Here is a 23,743-nt window from a genome sequence, read left to right as displayed (position 1 = left end):
TGCTGCGCCTGTTTTCCAAATTGAGTATTATAGTACATTATTTTCCGTATTTGCTCTCTGTAGTGTTGTTTCTCCTCTCCGGGCCCTGGTTTCAGACCATTATGGTACTAAGTGTTATAGCAATGGCTTATGAGACGATAAGATATCTGGTCATGACTCTAACTTGGTATTTATACTCAGTAACATCGTGGACTCTGTACTTTGGAAACAGCATCTTGGGAACTATTAGCAATTATACCTATTGTTTTTCTCCATTAGAGAGTCAATCTGTGGAGGGGAAAGGGGAGGATATTTTTCCTTACTTGCTTACTCTCCCTTTCTCCTTCACCACCCCTGTATCCTCCTGGGTCACTCTGCCTTCCTCCTTCACCACCCTCTTATCCCCTGAGCTTGTTACAATAGCTCTCCAAGATATTGAATATTTCTGGAATACTCAGAATACCATAGTCTTGTTGTTCTGCCTCATGAATGCACTTCAGATTCTGCTTAAAGTTAAACAACTACTTATGAAGCTCATCCGGAGATCTGCCCGGAGGCAGTATAGTTGTGGGTGGCAGGGAGTATGGGTGGATATGGGCAGGCATCTAGAGCAGTTGGCACCCCCAGTGTGTTGGAAATTCACCCCTGAACAATGGCAAAATCCTCAAAAACTGGCAGAATGCTTGAAAAAAAGGTGTAATGATTCTGGCAGTTCCAAAGTAACACAAATCATTGTAACGTGCTGGGGCCTGGCTCATGCCTATCGAGCTGCCATTGATACTGCTGTCAACTTAGTGACAGACCCTGCGGCCACTCCAAACCCTGTGACAGATCCAACGGCCACTGTGACCCCTACGGTGGATTCTGCAGCTACTCCAGTCCCAGTTCCTGCAACTGCTCCAGTCCCAGCTCCTGCAGCCGCTCCAGTCCCAGCTCCTGCAGCCGCTCCAGTCCCAGCTCCTGCAGCCGCTCCAGTCCCAGCTCCTGCAGCCGCTCCAGTCCCAGCTCCTGCAGCCGCTCCAGTCCCAGCTCCTGCAGCCGCTCCAGCTCCAGCTCCTGCAGCCGCTCCAGTCCCAGCTCCTGCAGCCGCTCCAGTCCCAGCTCCTGCAGTCGCTCCAGTTCCAGCTCCGGCCGCTACTCCAGTCCCAGTTCCTGCAACTGCTCCAGCTCCAGCTCCTGAAGCCGCTCCAGCTCCAGCTCCTGCAGCTGCTCCAGTCCCAGTTCCTGCAGTCGCTCCAGTTCCAGCTCCGGCCGCTACTCCAGTCCCAGTTCCTGCAACTGCTCCAGTCCCAGCTCCTGAAGCCGCTCCAGCTCCAGCTCCTGAAGCCGCTCCAGCTCCAGCTCCTACTGCTGCTCCAGTCCCAGCTCCTGCAACTGCTCCAGCTCCAGCTCCAGCTCCTGTAGCCGCTACAGCTCCGGTTCCTGCAACTGCTCCAGCTCCTGTAGCCGCTCCAGCTCCTGTGGCCGTGTCAGAGAAACGAGCTGTAGCAGTGCAAGTTGACCCTGCAGAGGGCATTCCAACCCCTGTGGCAGACCCTGTAACAAAGTCAGAGAAACGAGCAGTAGCAGTGCAAGCTGCCCCTGTAGAGAAGGTGAAAATATGGTACAGAAATTCAAGTCGTTTAGAACGCAGAGAGTCTTCTGCCAATCCAGGTAAGGCTTCTGCCAAAACTAAGTATAGAGATGACGAAGATGATGACGACGCTGGGCCGTCAAGGATTCAGGAGGAGGAAGATGAGGATGCCGAAAGAGCAACAGTAACTACCCGAAGCCTAAACGAGCGCGAGCTACGAGATGTGCGAAAAGATTTTGGTCGCTGTATAGGTGAGCAGCTTGTCACCTGGCTGCTCCGGTGCTGGGACTCTGGAGCCAATTGTGTGGAATTAGACGGCAGGGAAGCCAAGCGGCTGGGATCCCTTGCTCGAGACGCCGGCATTGACAAAGCAATTGCAGATGGAGCACGACCCACCAGCCTCTGGAGGCGTCTCCTCTCAGCTGTGAGGGAAAGGTATCCCTTCAAGGAAGATATTTTATGTCTACCAGGCAAGTGGACCACTATGGAGAAGGGAATCCAGTACCTGAGGGAATTAGCCGTACGGGAAGTGATTTATGAGGATCCAGACCTCAATCAAACATCCACAGATCCAGATGAAGTCAAGTGTACACGACCCATGTGGCGGAAGTTTGTACGGAGTGCACCATCATCATATGCCAGCTCATTGGCAATAATGGCCTGGAAAGAGGATGAGGAACCCACAGTGGGTGAAGCGGCTAAACAACTCCGGCAGTACGAAGAAAGTCTCTCCTCTTCCTTACAGGCCTGCGTCTCAGCTGTGGAGAAACTTTCTGAAAAGGTTCACCAACTTGAAGAGAATCTATTGTCCTCCCCACCTGAACCAACCAGTGCCCACCGACCAAAGGAGAACACTTGGGAGAAACTTTCTGAAAAGGTTCACCAACTTGAAGAGAGATTATTCTCCTTCGCACCTGTACAAAGCAGTGTCTCAGCTGTCAGGGGTAGGCGTTCACCCACACAAGGAAGACGATATGGTGGGTACTCACCCCGTGCCACCCTGTGGTTTTACTTACGAGACCATGGAGAAGACATGAGAAAGTGGGATGGAAAATCTACCGCGACCCTAGAGGCACGGGTACGTGAGTTGCAAAAGAAAACAATCAGGAAAAAGGGATTCTCCGAAAAGTTTGCTGCTCCAACTTCCAGCAGACAGTCCTTCAAACACAGAAACGAGGAAGATTCTGACCAGGATTAGGGGGGCCCTGCCTCCAGCCAGGGGGAGGAAAGGGACAATCGAGTTTATTGGACTGTGTGGATTCGATGGCCTGGCACATCACGCGCACAGAAGTATAAGGCTTTAGTAGACACCGGTGCACAATGTACTATAATGCCATCGAGCTATAAAGGACCAGAGCCCATCTATATTTGTGGAGTGACAGGGGGATCTCAGCAGTTGACTGTATTGGAGGCTGAAGTGAGTCTGACTGGGAATGAGTGGGAAAAGCACCGCATTGTGACTGGTCCGGATGCTCCATGTATCCTTGGCATAGACTATCTTAAAAGAGGATACTGCAAGGACCCAAAAGGGTTCCGGTGGGCTTTTGGTATTGCTGCCTTAGAGACAGAGGGCATGAAACAATTATCTACCTTGCCTGGTCTCTCAGAGGACCCCTCTGTTGTGGGGTTGCTGAGGGTCGAAGAACAGCAAGTGCCAATTGCTACCACAACTGTGCACCGGCGGCAATATCGCACCAACCGAGACTCCCTGATTCCCATCCATAAGCTAATTCGTCAATTGGAGAGCCAAGGAGTGATCAGCAAGACTCATTCACCTTTCAATAGTCCCATATGGCCAGTGCGAAAGTCTAATGGCGAGTGGAGACTAACAGTGGACTATCGCGGCTTGAACGAAGTCACGCCACCACTGAGTGCTGCAGTGCCGGACATGCTGGAACTTCAGTATGAACTTGAATCGAAGGCAGCCAAGTGGTACGCCACAATTGATATCGCTAATGCATTTTTCTCCATCCCTCTAGCAGCAGAGTGCAGGCCACAATTTGCCTTCACTTGGAGGGGAGTCCAATATACTTGGAATAGGCTGCCCCAGGGGTGGAAACACAGCCCTACCATTTGCCATGGGCTGATCCAGTCTGCACTAGAGCAGGGGGAAGCTCCTGAACACCTGCAGTACATCGATGACATTATTGTGTGGGGTGACACAGCAGAGGAAGTTTTCGAGAAAGGGAAGAAAATAGTCCAAATCCTTCTGAAAGCCGGTTTTGCCATAAAACAAAATAAAGTCAAAGGACCTGCACGGGAGATCCAGTTTTTAGGAATAAAATGGCAAGATGGACGTCGTCAAATCCCAATGGATGTGATCAACAAAATAACAGCTATGTCTCCACCAACTAACAAAAAAGAAACACAGACTTTCCTAGGTGTTGTGGGGTTTTGGAGAATGCACATCCCAAATTACAGTCTGATTGTAAACCCACTCTACCAAGTAACTCGCAAGAAGAATGAGTTTGAATGGGGCCCTGAACAACGACAAGCCTTTGAACAAATCAAGCAGGAAATAGTCCATGCAGTAGCCCTTGGGCCAGTTCGAACAGGACCAGATGTAAAGAATGTGCTCTACACTGCAGCCGGGGAGAACGGCCCCACCTGGAGCCTCTGGCAGAAAGAACCTGGGGAAACTCGAGGTCGGCCTCTGGGGTTTTGGAGTCGGGGATACAGAGGATCTGAGGCCCGCTATACTCCAACTGAAAAGGAGATATTGGCAGCATATGAAGGAGTTCGATCTGCTTCGGAGGTGGTCGGTACTGAAGCGCAGCTCCTCCTAGCACCCCGATTACCGGTACTAGGCTGGATGTTCAAGGGAAGGGTCCCCTCTACGCATCATGCAACTGATGCTACATGGAGCAAGTGGGTTGCACTGATTACTCAGCGGGCTCGAATAGGAAACCCCAGTCGCCCAGGAATATTGGAAGTGATCATGGACTGGCCAGAAGGCAAATACTTTGGGATATCATCAGAGGAGGAGGTGGGTCGTGCTGAAGAAGCCCCACTATACAACCAGTTGCCAGAGAATGAAAAGAAATATGCCCTGTTCACTGATGGGTCCTGTCGTATTGTGGGGAAGCATCGGAGATGGAAGGCTGCTGTATGGAGTCCTACGCGACGAGTTGCAGAAGCTGCTGAGGGAGAAGGTGAATCGAGTCAGTTTGCAGAAGTGAAAGCCATTCAGCTGGCTTTAGACATTGCTGAACGAGAAAAATGGCCAGTTCTCTATCTCTACACCGATTCATGGATGGTAGCAAATGCCCTGTGGGGATGGTTACAGCAATGGAAGCAAAACAACTGGCAGCGTAGGGGCAAACCTATCTGGGCTGCTGCATTGTGGCAAGATATTGCTGCTCGGGTAGAGAACCTGGCTGTGAAAGTACGCCACGTAGATGCTCATGTGCCCAAGAATCGGGCTACTGAAGAACATCAAAACAACCAGCAGGTGGATCAGGCTGCTAAGATTGAAGTAGCTCAGGTGGACCTGGATTGGCAGCATAAAGGTGAATTATTTATAGCCCGATGGGCCCATGACACCTCAGGCCATCAAGGTAGAGATGCAACATACAGATGGGCTCGTGATCGAGGGGTGGACTTGACCATGGACGCTATAGCACAGGTTATTCATGACTGTGAAACATGTGCTGCAATCAAGCAAGCCAAACGGTCAAAGCCTCTTTGGTATGGAGGACGATGGCTGAAATATAAATATGGAGAGGCCTGGCAGATTGATTACATCACACTCCCTCAAACTCGCAATGGCAAGCGCCACGTACTTACAATGGTGGAAGCAACCACCGGATGGCTGGAAACATATCCTGTGCCTCATGCTACCGCCCGGAACACCATCCTGGGCCTTGAAAAGCAAGTCCTATGGCGACATGGCACCCCAGAAAGAATAGAATCAGATAATGGGACTCACTTCCGAAACAACCTTATAGACACTTGGGCCAAAGAACATGGTATTGAATGGGTGTATCACATCCCCTATCATGCACCAGCCTCCGGGAAAGTTGAACGATACAATGGCCTGTTAAAGACTACCTTGAAAGCAATGGGCGCTGGGACGTTCAAAAACTGGGATACGCATTTGGCAAAGGCCACCTGGTTAGTCAATACTAGGGGATCTACCAACCGAGCTGGACCTGCCCAATCAAACCTGTTACGTACTGTAGATGGGGATAAAGTTCCTGTAGTGCATGTAAAAAATATGCTGGGTAAAACAGTCTGGGCTACTCCTGCCTCAGGAAAAGGCAAACCTATTCGTGGAATTGTTTTCGCTCAGGGACCTGGATATACTTGGTGGGTGATGCAAAAGAACGGAGAGGTCCGGTGTGTACCTCAAGGAGATTTAATACTGGGTGAGAATAGCCCATGAACTGAATTGCACCATGTTAAATAGTATATTATACTGTATGTTATCACTACCATGATTACTATAGGTGACTAATTAGAATGTATGGAAAAGAGTGTAACCTGAGCATGACATAAATGGTATGGAATAAGGGGTGGATAGATGTCCTGGTTTCAGTTAGCACAGAATTAATTTTCTTCCTAGTAGCTGGTGGAATGCTGTGTTTTGGCTTAGAATGAGAAGAGTGCTGATAACACCCCGATGCTTTAATTGTTGCAGAGCAGTGCTTATACTAAGCCAAGGACATCTCAGCCTTTGCTCTGTCCTGCCAACGGGCAGGCTGGGGGGTGCAGTAAGAGCTGGGAGGGGACAGACCCAGGACAGGTGACCCAAACTAGCCAAAGGGGTATTCCATACCATCTGACGTCATGCTAAACAATATATAGGGGTGGCTAGCCGGGGGGAGGGGTCCGGACTGCTCGGGGTTAGGCTGGGCATCGGTCAGCGGGTGGTGAGCAATTGCATTGTGCATCACTTGTTTGTACATACTATTATTACTTTCGTATTATCCCCATTGTATCATCATTATTATTATTGTTATTATTATTTTTGTTATTTTTTTTTTCCTGTCTTATTAAACTGTCTTTATCTCAACTCACGGGCTTCACTTTCCATTTCTCTCCCCCGTCCCAGAGAGGGAGGGGGGAGGGTGAGCGAACGGCTGCGTGGTGTTTAGCTGCCGGTCGGGTTAAACCACGACAACATGGTAAAGTAAAACCATCTGTTTATCCTGAAGCAATTAAAGGACAAAAAGAGAAACTGAGGTCAAACTACACAGCCAGATCTGAGTGCCGCTGTGTATTCTACTGCCAGCAGAGTTACACCAGCTGGGAGTCTGTCTTTCCCTCTACGTTCAGAGTTACATGCCTGGCTGCTGATGGCTCTTCAATATATTTACGAGGATCATAAACATGCCTGGCCCATGGGAGCCCCCAACAAGATCATAAAAACTTAGATGCCTGACATATAGATTTATACAATAAGACAATGCTATGTAAGACCTGGAAGTTATGGGTGCAACTCAAAATACAAGCAGCAACCTGCAGTTCTGTGGCTTCACAGGCAGTGAAAGTGCTTGCTAGCCACTCAGCATGTCACACGATTAGACCAGGCACCACCCACTACCCTGTCATCAGCAAAATCTTTTTTCACCATTTTCAGCCTTATATCAACCCAGTGTCGTTGCAGCTCCACCTACAAATCCGAGGGTACTGACCCTCTCTACATTTTGTAACAGCTGAATTAGGAAATTTATTTTTGGGGTACCTCCTGGGGGAGAAGGAAAAGCAGGATTACTAATTACAGAAAAAAATGCAGACTTGCCTGATCTCTGTGGATCCTTATCCAAGTGGAACCCTCCTGTCATCAACATCTCTGCTTCCCTGGCCAGGAGCAGATACCGGGGCTCATCTTGAGTGCCATCATATTCACCTCCCTCGTCATAGTCAGTCATGTTCAGGGCAGCATTGTACCAGTACAGCGCCTCCTTCCAATCCTGTGCTCTGAAGTTAAAAATTATATAGAAGACAATTACCTTAAGAAACAAATGCACTTTGCACTGGAGATTAAGAATTCCATTTTTCACTAGATTCTCAGAGTCTTTAGCGGTCACTATGGTCACTATGCCAAGTGAGGATGGGGTCACTTTGTGCAGTAATAACAGATGAGAAATTATATGAAGTTTCTCGAACTCCTACGCGAACTTTCATTATTAATTACATGCTTTAGGTCTGGCATTTCTGTTTGTAAAGATAACTGATTCAGAAATAAACTGAAGTCACAGAATTTGTTTCATACTTTAAAAATAGCTACTTTTACATTGAAAATACTCAGTGCACTTCAATGAGAAACGTCACATTATTTTGAATCTCACTATTGCCAAGAGGTTCACTGTTGTGCAAAACAGAAAACAAGTAAATAACAAACACATGCTACAATACAAAAGCAAAAAAATAGCTATCCTAACTTGTTATATTTGTACTTAAGGCAATTAATATTTATCCATTTTTTAAAGACTCATCTAAAAGGCTAAAAAAATCAAACTCATATATTGTGTAGCCTTTTGGCAAACTATGATCTACTTGTTAGTCAAAGTGCTGCTCCTAACCCTCCTATCAAGATAGGAGTGCTGGCTAAACTAAGAGAGACTTACTGATGTAAGTGCATTTTTAGACTTCATAAAACTTAAAATCATACTTAGTTGAAAGTAATATCCTTTGTTTTAAGACAATGCTCCTGTCAAATTTCCATTTCTACTTTTATTATGCGAAGGAATGGAAGACTAACAGTGACAAATACTTCATTTATGTGACTGCATCTTGACTATGGTCAGTTTATGACTTATTTTTCCTGTTCTATGGGTTCTTTCACAATTTAATTAGGAAAAAAAAAACAGACCACTTTTTAAAAACAGCTTTTAAAAAAATCACTAAGGAGGAGACATGGCAGTTGTAAATATTTTTTACTTATTTTTAAGGTACTATTTCTCCAGGAGAACCTTGTGTTCATTTCCCCCCTGACTCTAAGGTCTTCAGTTACGCAACTCCCACTGAAATCAAGAGAGTTTTAGCACCAACTTTAGAGCAAAGAAAACCGTTCATCATAGGGAACTTTTGGTATGAGGGCTGAAATCAAGCACGTAGGTGGACAAAATATGGATGCCCCGTAGCAGAAATAGGTCTCTGATTTTCTTTCTGTGTTGATGTATCATAGCCTAAACCCTTTTTTTTTTTTTATTCATACCTGGGTTAAGTTTGAAGTTACTCCAAAATACTGTTCCACAGCATTATGACATAACAGCTCTTCATGTGAAAGGAAGGTATGTAGCAATTATATAAGTTAAGTTACTCAGTTGCGCACAGTACCTGTCTGAACCAAGATTTACACCCGTATCATATGCTCTTGCTACCAGGATCATGGAAGGGCGGTCTCCAGCTTCTGCTGCTCTCAGCAAGTAGTCAAATCCTTTTTTTCTATTCTCTTTTGTGTCCTAGTAAAAGAGACAAAACCTCTAGAATACATGCTGAGTAAAGTCATCCCTTCCTCTAACACTAAACGCTGTTTCTCCATATCTATAATGTTTGCAAGTGTTTAATGTCTGAGAAACAGGCCCAGCCATGAACTGCTGAGGAGCTGATTAGTAAAGATCACTTCAAAATGTTTCCTAAAGGTATGTAGTGACTTGCTCACAAAATTATGAACAAGCAGCATTTTTAGTTCTTTATCTAAGTCCTTAACTACAAAGTCACCTATTTTCTCTGAAGAGACTACAGAACACCTAACCGTGGTTTTTATTTTATCTCAATTTCCTCCTATTTTTATATTCATTTTCCAGGGGAACACAATTCTGGATTGTTTTTGGTTTTTTCTTTCATCTTTATTGCTTACCTCCAGAGTAACTTCAGAAAGAATGTGATGTGGCAGCTGAGAGCACATGAGTCCTAACCCAACAATGGCTTCCAGCTCCCCACAGTCTGCAGCATGCTCCAGGTGAAACAGAGCTGACTCCTGATCCCATTCTTTGTCTTTCTCACAGAAACGTCCAGCCTCATGGTAGCGAACCATAGCCAGGTGAACCTAGAATGCAATAGTACAGGAAAGATACACAAATATTAAGTACAGATCTGATTCTTCAAAAGCCCTGTGCCTATACTTCACTTAGGCACAAAGTACTTCTCTGAGGTGACTACTTAAATCTAGTTGTGTGTGTCACTGCAGAATCAACAGCAGGATCCTTGCCAAAGGAGCCCAGATATTGCAAGTCCAAAAGCAGATGGAACACATGGGTTCCTGAGCTTAGAACTGCTTTATAAAATATGATTAGGTGACAGAAAGCTATACACTTGTTATTTATTTTCACCTGCACAATTAATACATGCAGTGAAGCACCTGTAATAAGTAATAAATACAAGATCTCTTTTTTCCATCTGGAAAGAACAGAATTACTAGACCCATCCTACCTTCCCAAGGATTGACTTCCCAATTTTCTTTTCAAGTTCTAGAGCATTAAGCCTCTGAATTTCTTGAGCGACACAGGATGGTCTGTGGATGTGGACTCGGGAAGAATTGTAGAGATTCCATTTCTCCACACTGATCTGAAACATGCAATATACTATTATTTCTATTCCAAAATTTAAAATTTTCTATTATTCAAAAGGATTACCATCCAGAAATCAAAGCCCACATTAATACTGTCATTTATTAGTAAATACTGTCATTTAAGATATGGCTTTCAGAAGTCATGTTAGCAGCTGAATAAGCGTTTGTGTTTCTTCAAAGAAAAAACACAGTGAGGCACACTACAACAAGTATCTTCCTTAAATGACAGCAGCTAAGCAAAGTAGCACCTTTAAATTATGAATCAGGAAATAGGTACTTACAAAAATAAGTACCTGGATAATCAAACTGCAAACACTAAGGTTTCCCATGAACAAAATATTAAACCCATACTTTTCTGGTCAGAATTTCAGTTAAAAATACTTTAAATGCTGCTTGCATTCAACAATTCTAGAAGAATGAAAAGTAACAATACACAAGATGATAGGCAGATACATGTACATGTATTGATGTTTCTCAGAATGACCAACACAAACAAGATCAAACAACTTTTCAACCTCATGGGTGGATGAGAAGTACTAGCCAAGAAGAAAAAAAAATCCTATCAGAAAGCAAGCCATTGGATGTACACATGAAAACACAATAGGGAAAACTACTGACACAGAAATTCAGCCTGTTAAAGCTGTTTCCGTTTCCTGAAATCACAATACATAAACCACTACAAGGAAATTCGTAAAATAATATCTAATTAAATGATCCATTGCTGTCAAAACTTCCCCCCCCCCCCCTTTCCTTGCAAAACAGAATTGCTCAAGTTTATAGCCACAGAAACTAATTATCACAGAAGCTGTATTTTGCAAAATCATAGATGTCTGTTTTTCTAACTTGGTTAGATATACAGTGGAGAGAGCCATTGTCACATATTTCAAATACTGCAGGTTTTGAAAGTCTTATCCAACCATGTATAAGACAAGCTGAAAAAATAAAGTGCAGAAATTAAATATCTAGTTAGGCAGAAAAAAATCCATAGAACTACAATTTCAAGTGGGAAACCCAGGCAGAATTCCTAATTTATGTTAGGGACCAATTACAGAGGTGACAATTTATTCATAGTTTTCCTTTAATGGAAAAATAAAGGCAAAAACAAACAAGGAAAGAATGTAGAGTGGTTAGTTGTTATAAACAGACATTCTGCAACTGAAAAGGAAGGAAAATTGACATCTGATTTAGTGATGTAATATTAGACAGCAGATGAGTGGAACAAAGGACAATCTGAGTGGTAAACTCATTGTCTATGAACATTTCTGCTTTATTTACCCTTGCAGAGCTTCCCAAACTGTCTTCATCAGATTCATGTCTTCGGTTGTTGTTTGAATGGCCCTATGTTAATGTAAAGATTTGCATCATTTAATTTACAGCAACTGATGCGTGCCAGTTACCCTTCTAGACTACTCCCATCCAGCAAAAATAATGGAGACAATGATCAAAATAGTTTCCAATGGATTTTCTTCTCTCGGTGGTATTATAATATAAAAAGGAACATGCTGAAACAGTACAGAATATGGCATACCCAGGCTTTAATCCTGTAAACTATATATTCCATGACAAATACCTTGCCAACTCAAATGTGACAAAAGGTGTTATCCTTGGAAGCAATACTCTCTTTCCTATCTACAAATTAAACATCTAGTTAAGGTCTTCAGGTAAAGAAACATATCTTGAAGTTTTTACTTTAAATGAGTAACCAACTAAGCCCCAGGAATTCTGAAGGTGAATGTTATTAACTGAGAACAACATTAAGTTCTGTTCATTAACCTCAAATCATGTAACGTCATAGAAAGTAGAGAGGTTAAGCGTGTCTGAAAACAGGTCATATTCACGGATTCAATATGACAAGAAGCTGGCTATTAATCAATGTTGCTCAAATGCAATACAGAACACTTCAAAAAAACCATAAACATACAACATGCAATCAAATGTAATGTTTGAAATTAAACTCCCCATTACAAACAGTGTTTTTCCTATAAAAGTGTCATTAACATTCCCAAGAAAAATAAGTAATTTTGCAATGTGTGGGAGTTTCTTTCCAACTGTTTTTTCCATTTACAAAGTCTAGATCAAAAGGGATAAAAATGAGATTCTTCTGTGGAATCACTTCAAGTACAAACAGAAGGCCAATTCTGTTAAACCCACAGTCAGATTCTTACCCTATCTCTATGATCCAGATCTTCTAACTCACTTCTTTTTTCACTGGGATATCCACTGTCTCCACCATTTTCAAAATCCTACAGAAGATGAAAAGAAAGCATCGCAGAATTAGGACTGCCCTTTGCAAAGATCTCAGCTTGACACTTCCCAGAGAGCAAAACTTCTGCTAGGTTCAATGAGGTATGTTGGGATACTGGATGAAAAGGATTTTATGTTGTGCTGACAGGCAGAATGGTACGTAATGATCCAGAAGGCACTGTCCAAGTTCATGTTCCTTCTTAGATACATAAAAAAAATAATCAAAGACTTGCATACTTGATCAAACCCAGAGTCCATTTAATGTTGTTTTCAGTCCTAGGCAATTAAAAAATAAAACAATTAATGGACAGCCCCTGGTATTGGTGCCCTGCAGTAGGGAAAAATCTCTTTGTAAAGGGATTATCGCAGACATATTGTGGTCTCCTCAGTTGAGGTTCTCTAACATCCCACAGTACAAATATTTGCAGAGACCTAATCAATGGGGATTCTGTTTAGCCTTCATATTATATCAGCTGGCAAAAGTGCCCAAGACACAACATGCAGTCAGGGGAATAGGTACACACTTTAATTATCTGTGAAAATAAACCAGATGCAAGTAAATTTCTGGAGAAAAAAACAGATAGACAATTATTTTAAAATAAAGTGTTCTTTCATTATTAAAAAACAGCAAATCCATGCAAGTAATGTGACCTGCAGCACTGAAAGCAGGGTGAGAGCCTTCACATGCTCTTTCTGAACAAAGCCTTCCAGCCATCCTTCAAAGAGACATTCATTAAGGAACTGCAATCTCATTTTCTGCTGGAAAGACACTTACCCTTTGGTTATCAAGCTGATCGTAGTCTTTGTGAACCAAGTTATCTACTTCATTAAACACCGGCCAATCTAGGAACAAAAATACATATATCTTATTTTAAGGATAACATGCTTGATGAGAAAGCTCTAGATACCATCATCTTACTTTTATTAGTTATTTTACAAAAGCATCCCAAAGAAACAAAAACATTAGTTAGCTACACGGAAGTACCTGATTAAATACAACATGCTGAGTATTTAAAACCTGTGTAATTAAACAAGTCACCGCCAAACATTCTGGAACTCCCAAGTTACATATGAGGCTCACTCACGAAGCATGTCCATCTTTTGGCTGTGAGGTGTTGCTGAAGAAGGAGAGCAGGGTAGAGAGTCAAATGCTACATCGCTCATGCTCTCATCTCCAGAGTTTTCAGACAAGCGGGACAGCAGAGGAGGCCGACTACCAGAAATTGTCCTCACCCGGCTGCTGCCACATTTTTCCTCTGTGCCACGTAGAATTGTCTGAGCAGATTCCTTGGCAAATTAACAAGAAAATCCTGTGAATAATGCTTCACTGTATTCTGAGTACGCTACACAAGCCAACATGACTGCATATCAGGGGCCCTCTACAAGAGTGTGGGGTAAATACACACACGTATATATAACTATTTGCTTTGAGAAGTTCTAGACGCCAACAAAATATCAAGTCCTAGCATTACTGCAGTCGTAGGGAGCTCTGTTTAGGACTGAATTTCATTCAAAACTTTTCACCAGATCCCAGTCTCACAAACATCAACTAAAGCTGAGGTCAGTTAAAGACAAACAGCTCTATTCTTTATTCTCCCTGAATTAGTGTTGTGACCCACAAAACCTACTAATGATTTCGGCATTCAAAGATGAACTTGGTCCTAAATGTGTTTGTCTTGCAAGATTCCCTATTAATTAAAGTTACAGCATGAATTCAGAGCCAAGTGTGGATAAGTCAACTTTAAACTACTTTATTAGTGATTAATCTGCTTTTATCTGCCATATAAATAGAACACTAGAGTTTTATTTACAGGGCTTTTAAAGTTAAAATAATTCATCTATACTGCTTAGCTACACTTTTTTCCATCAAGCACTTACAAGCAATTTGTTATTATAATCCAAGGCATCCTTCTCTCTGGATGAAAGATCGAATGGTGCAAGGCCCATGCTTTTGCAAATCTTGTTGCAGGAATGAGAATGAAAGAATAAGGCCATACCTCGAACACCTGGGGCATTGAAAAAAAATATTGAATAAGCTTTTTACTTAATGTTTATACGATGGCATACTTATTAAAAGATAGAAGTCCCAAATAATTTTCTAAGAAGCTAAAGGCAAAACTAAAAGGAAAAAAAACCTGTTTCATACTACAGTGCTCAACCTACTTTCATTTTCTGCTTTAAATCCTTTAAGTGCTTTTTAGCCTCTCTGAAAGACAAAGTGAAAGTAGCCTGCAAATTCTTCAGAAACTATGTATGCACAGAACATAATAAACCAATGAAACTGGATGCATTGTTAAGAAAGAAACACGTGCCTAAAACTGATCCTGCTTACAAGACTTGCCGTGTCCTATGGATTATTTAATGTATGAACACATGGAGCTTTAAAAATAAGCAAAACTTACCTCTCTATATTCAGCAGTATCCATTCCTGCAACACGGCAAGGAAATTAAAAGTAACGATCATTCTCACATCACAGGGAGCTACTTAATTTCATTACTTGTCTGGTCTAATAGTAGGCCAGCAGACTTGAGCCAAGATCAGCTCCCATTTTAAATCTGCCTGTGTGTGACAGAAGTTCAAGGACTGCTTACAGTATAAGTTCTGCAACTGTTTCCAAGGCCCTCAGAAAAGTCCCTGCTTGCTCAGCCAATAGCTGCTAATCAGCATGCAGCAGGAAGAGAAAATAAGCATCCACTAGCTTGTCAAACAGGATAAGCGATTTTACCTAGGTTGCCATCTCCAAAATCGGCACCACTCTCCGTATGTATCTGAGGGTCTGTGTAAAGATCTCCGACTCCCTGGATATCAACAATAATGAGCTGGTGTCCTGAGCGCTCAAAGGTGAAGTGACTGAAGGCCTGCAAGGAAGCATAGGAAATGTCTGAGAAAACTCACCCTTGAACTACTGAGAACAGCAACAATTACTGTGACCACTTACAAATGGCCACTAAAATCACATAATGATACTAGGGAAACATAACTGGTATGAACATCATGATGAAAACAGTAAGAGACTAAGAGGATGTAAGGGATTTTTATCCCTACATATACACAGTGTTTTTTATCCCTACGTAGTCACAGTGAGATTATGCTTTCGTATAAGTCCCGGTTGACTGGCTCAAGTGAAATCATGCAAATCAAGCAAACAGAATTTGGCCGCCAATTTTAAGCAAGGGCCAAACAGAAGCACTAACAGTCCATGGTAAATTGTTTTTACTAAATACTGCCCTTCAGACTTTATCAGAATATCTAATATCCTATGCAATGGCTAAATTCAATATTAAGAATTTGCTGGGGAAGGAGTAATTGCTCCCCAGGGTCCAAACAGGGAAGGAAATTTCAGATGCATCTACTAAACACAAAGGATTATCTGTTGCCTCCGTGGCATTGCTTCTCCAACCTGGTCCTGCCCAGAGAAAGGTTGAAAGAAGTAGGGTGAAGGGCAGGAATGGGAACATGCAGGGGGGACTGCTCTATTGCTCCTTGCAGTACTGGACATCCCATTTTCCACTACAGTCTTCACCTTTAGAAGTAGGGAGCATGAGGTGGAGGGAATAACAATGGGCTCTGGAGCCAGTGCAGAATCACTTCTGCATAAAAATCCTGGCTGTGCCTATGAATCAACAAGCTCTGCAGCCCTCGGACACTGCCTCCTGCTGCCAACAGGCAAAGCTCTGGCCCACTTTGCAGAAGGAAAACACGAGCATCCCCTGAATTCTTCTTCCACTATCTGCCTTTACATTTGTGTATCAGATGGTGAAATGTATGTTCGTACTCTTTAAATGCTGAGTTCCAAGTATCAAGTATAAAAAGCCCTTTTCTTTGGCATAAAGCTGAGACATTAGGATCTTCTGGGAAGGCCTCCAAAACACTGCTGCCAGGCCTGGGGGAGGTGAGTGGTGGTGATAGACAAACACTTTAAGTGTAGCAAGTCTCACAGAACACTTTGTTCCCAACTTGTAAAAGCACAGCACTGAACATAAATGTTCTGCTTACGTTAAGTATCATACAAATACCTTAAAAATAGGGGGGGGAGGAAGTTAAAATAATATAACCCTCAACTCCCAGTTCAAAAAAAAAAAAAAAAAAAAAACAACAAAAACCACACTTTTGCTATGCTGATCACTTTGCATTCTTGGCCTGTATTTTAAAAAGCTCTGTGAAACACAAGAATTCCCAATCACTTTAAAACTGTAGCTGTATTTCTATAAGCAATCTCAGATTCACTTACTCAGAGGCTGTGTCTGAAAAACACAAATTGTTATATGTAAATGTGCTAGATGTTTGTTTACATCAGTTAGGTATCTGCCACTTCCTTTTGTGTATTCCTCTGAGGTAACAGCAGCCTACTTAGTACATAATACATGAGATGTCTCCCCTCTGCTTGAACTTGAAGCGAGTTTTAAGAATGTTAACGCCTGTAATTGTAACTAGAGGAACAGGGCTTACAATTTCTGAAGAGTATTAACCGTGTTCAACGAAATTAAAAATCAACTGACATTGAAATGTGATAAAAAAACGCTCAGCACTTGAAAAAGCACACCCCAAGTAAGGGGAAGACATACTGCAAAAAGAGAAAATAATTTGGCATTGTTCTGGAAAGGCTGCAATTTCCTCTGTTGGCAGTAATGCAAAATCTCTGCACAGAGCCAACAAATTGCTTGCAGCAGGCTCTATGGAAAGCATTAAACTCACTTGCGGAGTAAGACGAATGTTGTCGTCTCGCACAAATCCAGAATTTGAGTTGTATTTGATGTATTTGCCCTCAATGTAATGTTCCAGATGAAAAAGAGGCTTTCCAGGTCTGTTCTTCATTTCAATAATACAGGTCTGTACTATATCCACCTGGGAAGGGAAGAAAAATAAACAATGACTAACAGAATACTGCCTTCAGATTAATGTGTGTGAATGCTCCAGCTGTGAAAACTTTGCCAGCAAAAAAAGCCAGACAGTTGCCAAGATCTGCCTGTTTAACAAGGGGGTGGAGGAAGAGTCATGTGCTTCTTAGGTAACTGGGGGAATTTCATAAATTAAAAGCAGTCACTTAAACACAGACCATTTCTGCAAATAATCACACTGAAAAAATTTTAGTGAAAGTTGCCTTTCTTTTTATTTCCTTGGGTACCTTAGGAGTGTGCTGCAAAGAGTGTGCTCCAAACAGCAAAACATACAGTAACTACTGCACAACTTGTAGAAATGCCTCTTCAAAGGAGGACTGAAGACCCTCTACCATTCACATATTTCTGTATCTTGCCCCACCTCCACACAGACTATCCCAGAGGCACTCCTAAAGGAGAAAGCATCACAACTTTCCTGTTGTTTGCATCTTTCTCAGGTGGCATTAAAAACTTATCTAGGTTCCTCTCTGAGCACTTCACCCTATGTCTCGTCTTGCTATTTTGTGACGGTTGTTATTTAACCCTTGTACAGAAGGCAATGCACATAGTCCACAAATTCAGAAGCACTTCCTATTTTTGACAATTAAGTTGTCAAAGCCCCCACGTCGAGGCATACATTTTGACCCAAGCATCCTGTCACATCTCACACGTCACTTACAGTCTGTGGCACAGTCAAGAGCAGGACCCAAGTTCCCACAGCAGAAGCACAGTTCCGTCCCAATGTTGGCTTCCACTCAACTGAAGCCACAGTCCAAGTCAGGTATTTGCTACCAGCAGCGGATTAAAGCAGCTTATGTATCACAGATTCACAGAATTTCTAGGTTGGAAGAGACCTCAAGATCATCGAGTCCAACCTCTGACCTAACGCTAACAGTCCCCACTAAACCATATCCCTAAGCTCTACATCTAAATGTCTTTTGAAGACTTCCAGGGATGGTGACTCCACCACTTCCCTGGGCAGCCTGTTCCAATGTCTAACAACCCTTTCGTATGTATGCTGATACATACCACAGACACACTGAACAAAGAGGAGAGACTGGCTGAGAATGCACGACAGTTGCAGTCCTTCATCCTTGCATTTTAATTCTTGTCTTTTAACAAGCTGATTGCTCTGGAGATGGTTTTGTCTGGGACTCAAAGATCAGCTTTGACCAGCTGCTATCCAGCTTACCACCATGGAAAAGTGCAGAGCTATACTGGCTACATTTATAAGACTGTATAAAATGCTTACCATGGACACCAGAAATATGATTCACAACACAGCAGAACCCCTCTTCCCAAATCTTATGTGTTTATGCACATCCCTTGCAAAGAGGATGGGAACTTCTCTTGATGCCCTAAGCCTGGTCTGACACACTAACCACCTGGCAGTTTCATGTGTCTTAATGCTTTGTAGTTAACACAGTGTGCTGACATTATCACTGAGTGACCTAAAGAAGACAAAGGTACAGCATCTTCGTTTTTTGGAGAGTTCTTGACTGTTCCTCAGAAATCTGTATCTGAACAGCTTCATAATGTTACCCAGGTTCTCAGCTCTTCTTAAAATCAATGCTAGGGAGGTGTCAAAATGGGCTTACAAGACTTAAGCACTTACCTCACTGGAGCACTAATAGTTAAATGCTTACTGAGACTGCTGCTGGCAATAAATAGTCACATCTCTGGTTATCTGAAAAGCAGCTGGGCAAATATCAAAAAGAGCAAGGCAAACACCATTTTATTTTGGTCTTCAGTCAACAGCTGAGAACAGTCAAATATTCACAAGCCCACGTGACTAATTTTGGATATGCAAAGCAATTTCTGCATTTACTTTGTTAAAAACAACTACCATTTAATGGAAAACACAGCAGGGCAGAAGACTCAGCAGTTACATTTAATAGAACATGATCAACTAATCCTCTCTAAATACATCTGAAACCTATCTAATAGAAGAGCAAGACCGATTTTTTGCATAGCATAAAGTTTTGCATAGAAAAGATTTTGCATAGCAAGAACTTTGAACGTACCTGTTTTGGTGGTTTGTGCCGATTGTACTCTTCTCCCCAGAGTTTTGCTTCCATCTGAAGTCGGACATCCTCAAAATATACCTCCCTGCCTACGCTCTCTATGTACTGCTTGGCAACATAGTTATAGGCACCTTTCCAGTTCTGCGTGTGTAAGAAGTTGGACAGCTTTTTCCTGAAAGACAAACCAGTTTCTGATAAAAAGAAAACCAATAATTTTAATTCAATTTTCCCCTTTTCTCTGTCTCTGCCGACAAAGCCAAGCCATGGGATCAGGATTACCCTCAGTCTGGACTGGATCTTATGTTATATACCAGATATTTTATATGAAAAGCAAAGCACAGGTAGGGAGCAGAAGAACAAGCAACATCCCGTACGAATGGCTGGGTCTTGCCAAAGTGCCTGTTTCATTTGACTGCTGCTTTTACTTTGAACTTCCTCCTTTTCTGATTTCTTTTTCCCTCCCCACATCCAGAAAAAACAGACTGAAGGGTTGCTGCCATCTTAACACCCTGTTCTACAGCCAGCAATTATTTTATGCAGAAATGAGCAGGGAGTGGCATTTCAAGTAAACTGAGGGAAGACAAATCTCTCCTATAAGAAGAGCAAACTGCTGCTTTCTCAACACACAGGTGACAACTATCCAGTATCCCCACTGTTCCCAGAAAGTGGAGTGCAGATGACAGTTCTTCCTCTGATTTTAACTTTTGTTCATGTGCAAATCTTTAATCCACAGATCCCTCAAGAGTGAAAAAAAAAAGACTGACAAGAGAGGATCTGCTGGCTGCCAAGAAGTAGACTAAGCAGTGGTTGTAGAAGATGCCAACATTCAAATCAAACAGGGAAAAAAACGTTACCAAGGATTTCAAAGCAGTCAGTCTTCTATCCCAGAGCAGCCAGATCAATTTATATAGGACACACAGGGAAAGGAGGAAAGCACTTCTCCCTTCCTTCCCCTCCCCCAAATGACTTAATTCAACAGAAAAGCTGGCAAAAAATGTATTAAAACCCATCTACTGTGGCAGCAGTCATACTGCTGGACACCCCAAGAAAGTCTGATGGGAGAGGAGTATGAAAGAGTACCTAGAGTAAGGCATGGCTGGCTACCAAGCAGTTCTACTCTGCTCAGTGACAATCAATGGTTCTGAGCCTTCCTCGGTGCTGTGGCAAATTGAACATTTTGAGAACTCAGTAGCAGCAAATGCTCATCCATCCCACTTCTTTCTTCCCTCTCTCACTCCCAAGACCTTGGTACAGAGCTAGAAGTGCACAGAGGATCTAAAGGAAAAGCAACTGCAGATAGTCTGTCATCCTGCAGGGATAGACAGTCACTGTAACAGAGGCCTTGGAAAGAAGGAACAGGTGAGGTAAGAATTACAGCTATGATTTGAAACTTCTCCAGTTCTTTGAAGAAATAAATTTATCTCCATAAAACAAGCCAGCTAATGTGCTCTTCTAAAGCCAACACTCTGCAGTTCACTGAGCCAAGAGCAGCTAATGCTGTCAGTGCAATGACTAAAGACTTGCAGAGTTGCAAAAATCTAGAAGAGAGCTCCAGATGGGAAATATCAGCACACACTGAGAGTTATGGAAGACCGAAGAGCAGGAAGCTGACACACAACTTACATACTTTCTTTGTACAATAGATTAAGCCACAAGAATAAACTGTCTGTGTCACTACTCAAGATATTCTCTAATGTGGAATTTGGTCATTCAGAAACAAGAACTAAAAGCAATGTCAGCAGACTAAGATTTGTTAATGTCCCAGGCTTTTATACTGCTGTTATCTATCTGGCTTTGCAAGAGCAGAGCCACCAGCATGAACAGATACCAAACCAATACAAAACTGAAGGACTGAAGGATTACTTTGCCCCCTTTTTCCTCAAAGTTCAAAGCATCATGTTACTGTCATTCAGGAATCTCTCTTCCCAGAAGTGAAACCAGACCTGAAATGCAATTCCTCCAGATTCTGCAGCTGCAAAGAAGAGGGGAGGAGGCAGCTTAAAACACACACATTTTCCAGGAAACATTCATCTTCAGAGCCTGCAGAGGGTGGAATGCTCTACTTGCACAAACCGATTCATAGCCAGATGCTGATGCCCACAGGCACATTTCCTAACACTCTCTGAGGAAAAAAAAATGTCCCTCCTCTGTCTTCTCCCACACTTCACCGTTCTGGAAAGAATAACTATTAGCGTTCAAGCCCTGCCTTACTCAGAACAGGATGACTGGAACACGTGACCCAAAGCAAACTGCGAGAATAGCCCTCTTTACTGAGGAAGGCCTTCTGAGTTGAGATCGCATGATCTCAACTGTTCTTCCCCTTTTTCTGTGCCTAAATATGGGCCTGAAGCTGGCCTTCAGGCTGCACACACAGTCTCATACCAAAGTCAAAGACATAGCACACTAGGAACCCAAGAAAAATGAAACAAAACTGCTGCTTCTGTACTTTTATGAGTATTTTGCCTCCAAGAGATGGTGAAGATAGCATTAATTTATGAATTGCTCGCTGAAAGGCTGATTATACTTGCTGGAACTGGGCATAATTACATGTTATCCATCCCATCGTGGTTCCAGTAAATGCTATGGATTGGCTTTTCAAAGCAAGCCCACTGGATGCCTGCATCACACTCACTCATGTTTCCCTTAAGACAATGCTCTGCTTTCTGAACCCTACTCCCTGTGCTGCAGATGGAGTCGCACAAACAGGAATAAATCCCTCAGCTGTGTCTTTCAGAAATGCACAGCAGGGAGCTAACGGGGAGCTGCACTTTACATAATTTCCACATCTATAAGAAATTCCAGTCACCACAAAAGAAAACAGTGCAACAAAGATAAAGTTAGCAGACACTTACGTTCTGAAACATTCTCGCATTGCTCCACGGCCAAAGGGCTAGGGAAAAGAAAAAACAAAAACCCATCATTGTCATGTCCACAAAGTTAATTTCTATCCAATAAGAGACGCAACCATGTCCTCCCTCTTTAGAAAGTAGTTCTCAAGCAGGAGCTATGCCATATCTCTACCCTTAAGGAAAACTGAAAGCCCACAGGCCATTTAAAACAGGAATTTGGGGAGAAAAGACATTGGGAATAAACCTTCTTCCTCAATATCCCATCAGCAGACATTCTATGGCTTTTAAAGATGCCATTTAAATTCTCTCTCCAGTTTGGAATCGGCTCTGTTGCAACTGCCTAGTGCAGCTGGCTTCAGACCTCAAGGCCTCCTCATTTTGGCTTCCACACAGGATATGCCACACAGAGCAGCACTGCCCGAGACATCAGATTCTACATCAGAAGCACAGAGCAAAGTGACTGCAACACACTACCAATCCTGTGATTTAACTGGAATATGCAACTAGCTTCTACCCTCGCATACCAAAACTTCAGTCTGTTTTCATCATAAGATCAGAAATTATTTGGAAGCACACAAAATAATAGGCCTATTGCCAGGCAGGGAGATGAGGCCAGCAGGAAATGGGAGGGTTGAGATGGGAAAAGACATTTCTGGGAAAGAAACAAATGCCTCTAACGCTGCTGATGGGGAAGGGCTGACTCCATGTTCTACTCTATTCAGTGGAGAAAAGGCTGCTGGGATACCAAAACATTATGGATGAACCAAAATATATATAAAAAAAATAGAGGATGTAGGAGAAGAGAAGAATCAATGCTTTTATATACAAGACAAACGTTTTGCTGTCACTAGCCAGTAATAAGAAGTGACAAATTTGACTGCTAATAAACATGAAGGACTGCGTGATCTTACTTGTGAAGCCATCTTGATGAGAACTTCATCTTCAACCCAGTTCCCAGTAACTGCATTGTACCTACAAGATCAGTAGTTACAATCAGAATCATTTAGGTTGGAAAATATCAAGTCCAAACATCAACCTAGCACTGCCAAGTCTACCACTACACCATGTCCCTAAGCACCACACCTACATGTCTTTTGAGTACCTCCAGGGATGGTGACTCAACTACTTTCCTAGGCAGCCTGTTCCAATACCTCACAACCTTTTCAGTGAAGAAAATTTTCCGAATATCCAACCCTGGCGCAACCTGAGGCCATTTCCCCGTCCTAAAGTTGTGCCTCTTAAAAAGAATGCAGAGGGAATGCAAATCCTCCCATCCCAGGCACCTATCCTTTCTCATCTCGAACTGATGGCTTAAGAGTCCTGCTGCCACTCTACACAACTTCTAATCTTCCCACTGTGCTTTTGGCCTCCTTTGGTGGTTAGTTCTTCAGGTGGGAAAAAATAAATACTTACAGTTCTTCAAAGGGACACACTGAATCCTATAGATGATGAACAGACTGCTGCTGAAGCTAAACTTTTGCAACACTACAAAACAGGCCTCATGTGCTTTGGCATTAAACCTTACACAGCCTTACCAAGCTTACATAAACCTGGGTCTGGCATGGAAGCTGGCAAGACTGTTGAGAATGCGAGCAGAATGCCGCACTAGCTACGACTGTGAAAAGCAGAGGGTCCAAAAACTTCACAGCACTGCACCATGAGAGGAGCATGCCTCTGC

General features: G+C 42.8%; 1 protein-coding gene across 3 annotated transcripts in view; it reads right to left on the bottom strand.

The window, feature by feature from the left end:
* Window positions 1-23,743, bottom strand: part of EEF2K (eukaryotic elongation factor 2 kinase) — a 35,519-nt gene that overhangs the window by 1,136 nt on the left and 10,640 nt on the right. For 2 of the 3 annotated variants that reach the window (XM_084295794.1, XM_084295795.1), the window contains 14 exons: window positions 22,977-23,037; window positions 22,069-22,106; window positions 19,217-19,388; window positions 17,011-17,160; window positions 15,041-15,173; window positions 14,193-14,320; window positions 13,400-13,601; window positions 13,090-13,157; window positions 12,236-12,313; window positions 11,346-11,408; window positions 9,932-10,066; window positions 9,360-9,548; window positions 8,837-8,961; window positions 7,296-7,474 (listed from right to left, as the gene is read on the bottom strand). In XM_084295794.1, the coding sequence (XP_084151920.1) occupies window positions 7,296-7,474; window positions 8,837-8,961; window positions 9,360-9,548; window positions 9,932-10,066; window positions 11,346-11,408; window positions 12,236-12,313; window positions 13,090-13,157; window positions 13,400-13,601; window positions 14,193-14,320; window positions 15,041-15,173; window positions 17,011-17,160; window positions 19,217-19,388; window positions 22,069-22,106; window positions 22,977-23,037 (1,721 nt within the window). The remainder of the gene's footprint in view (window positions 1-7,295; window positions 7,475-8,836; window positions 8,962-9,359; window positions 9,549-9,931; window positions 10,067-11,345; window positions 11,409-12,235; window positions 12,314-13,089; window positions 13,158-13,399; window positions 13,602-14,192; window positions 14,321-15,040; window positions 15,174-17,010; window positions 17,161-19,216; window positions 19,389-22,068; window positions 22,107-22,976; window positions 23,038-23,743) is intronic. The other variant, XM_084295796.1, reaches the window with a different exon arrangement.

This window comes from Netta rufina, assembly GCF_964035555.1.
Source record: "Netta rufina genome assembly, chromosome: 15".
Taxonomy (NCBI): Eukaryota; Metazoa; Chordata; class Aves; order Anseriformes; family Anatidae; genus Netta; species Netta rufina.
The sequence above is the reverse complement of the archived record's forward strand: the minus strand, read 5'-3'. Positions and strand labels throughout refer to the sequence as shown.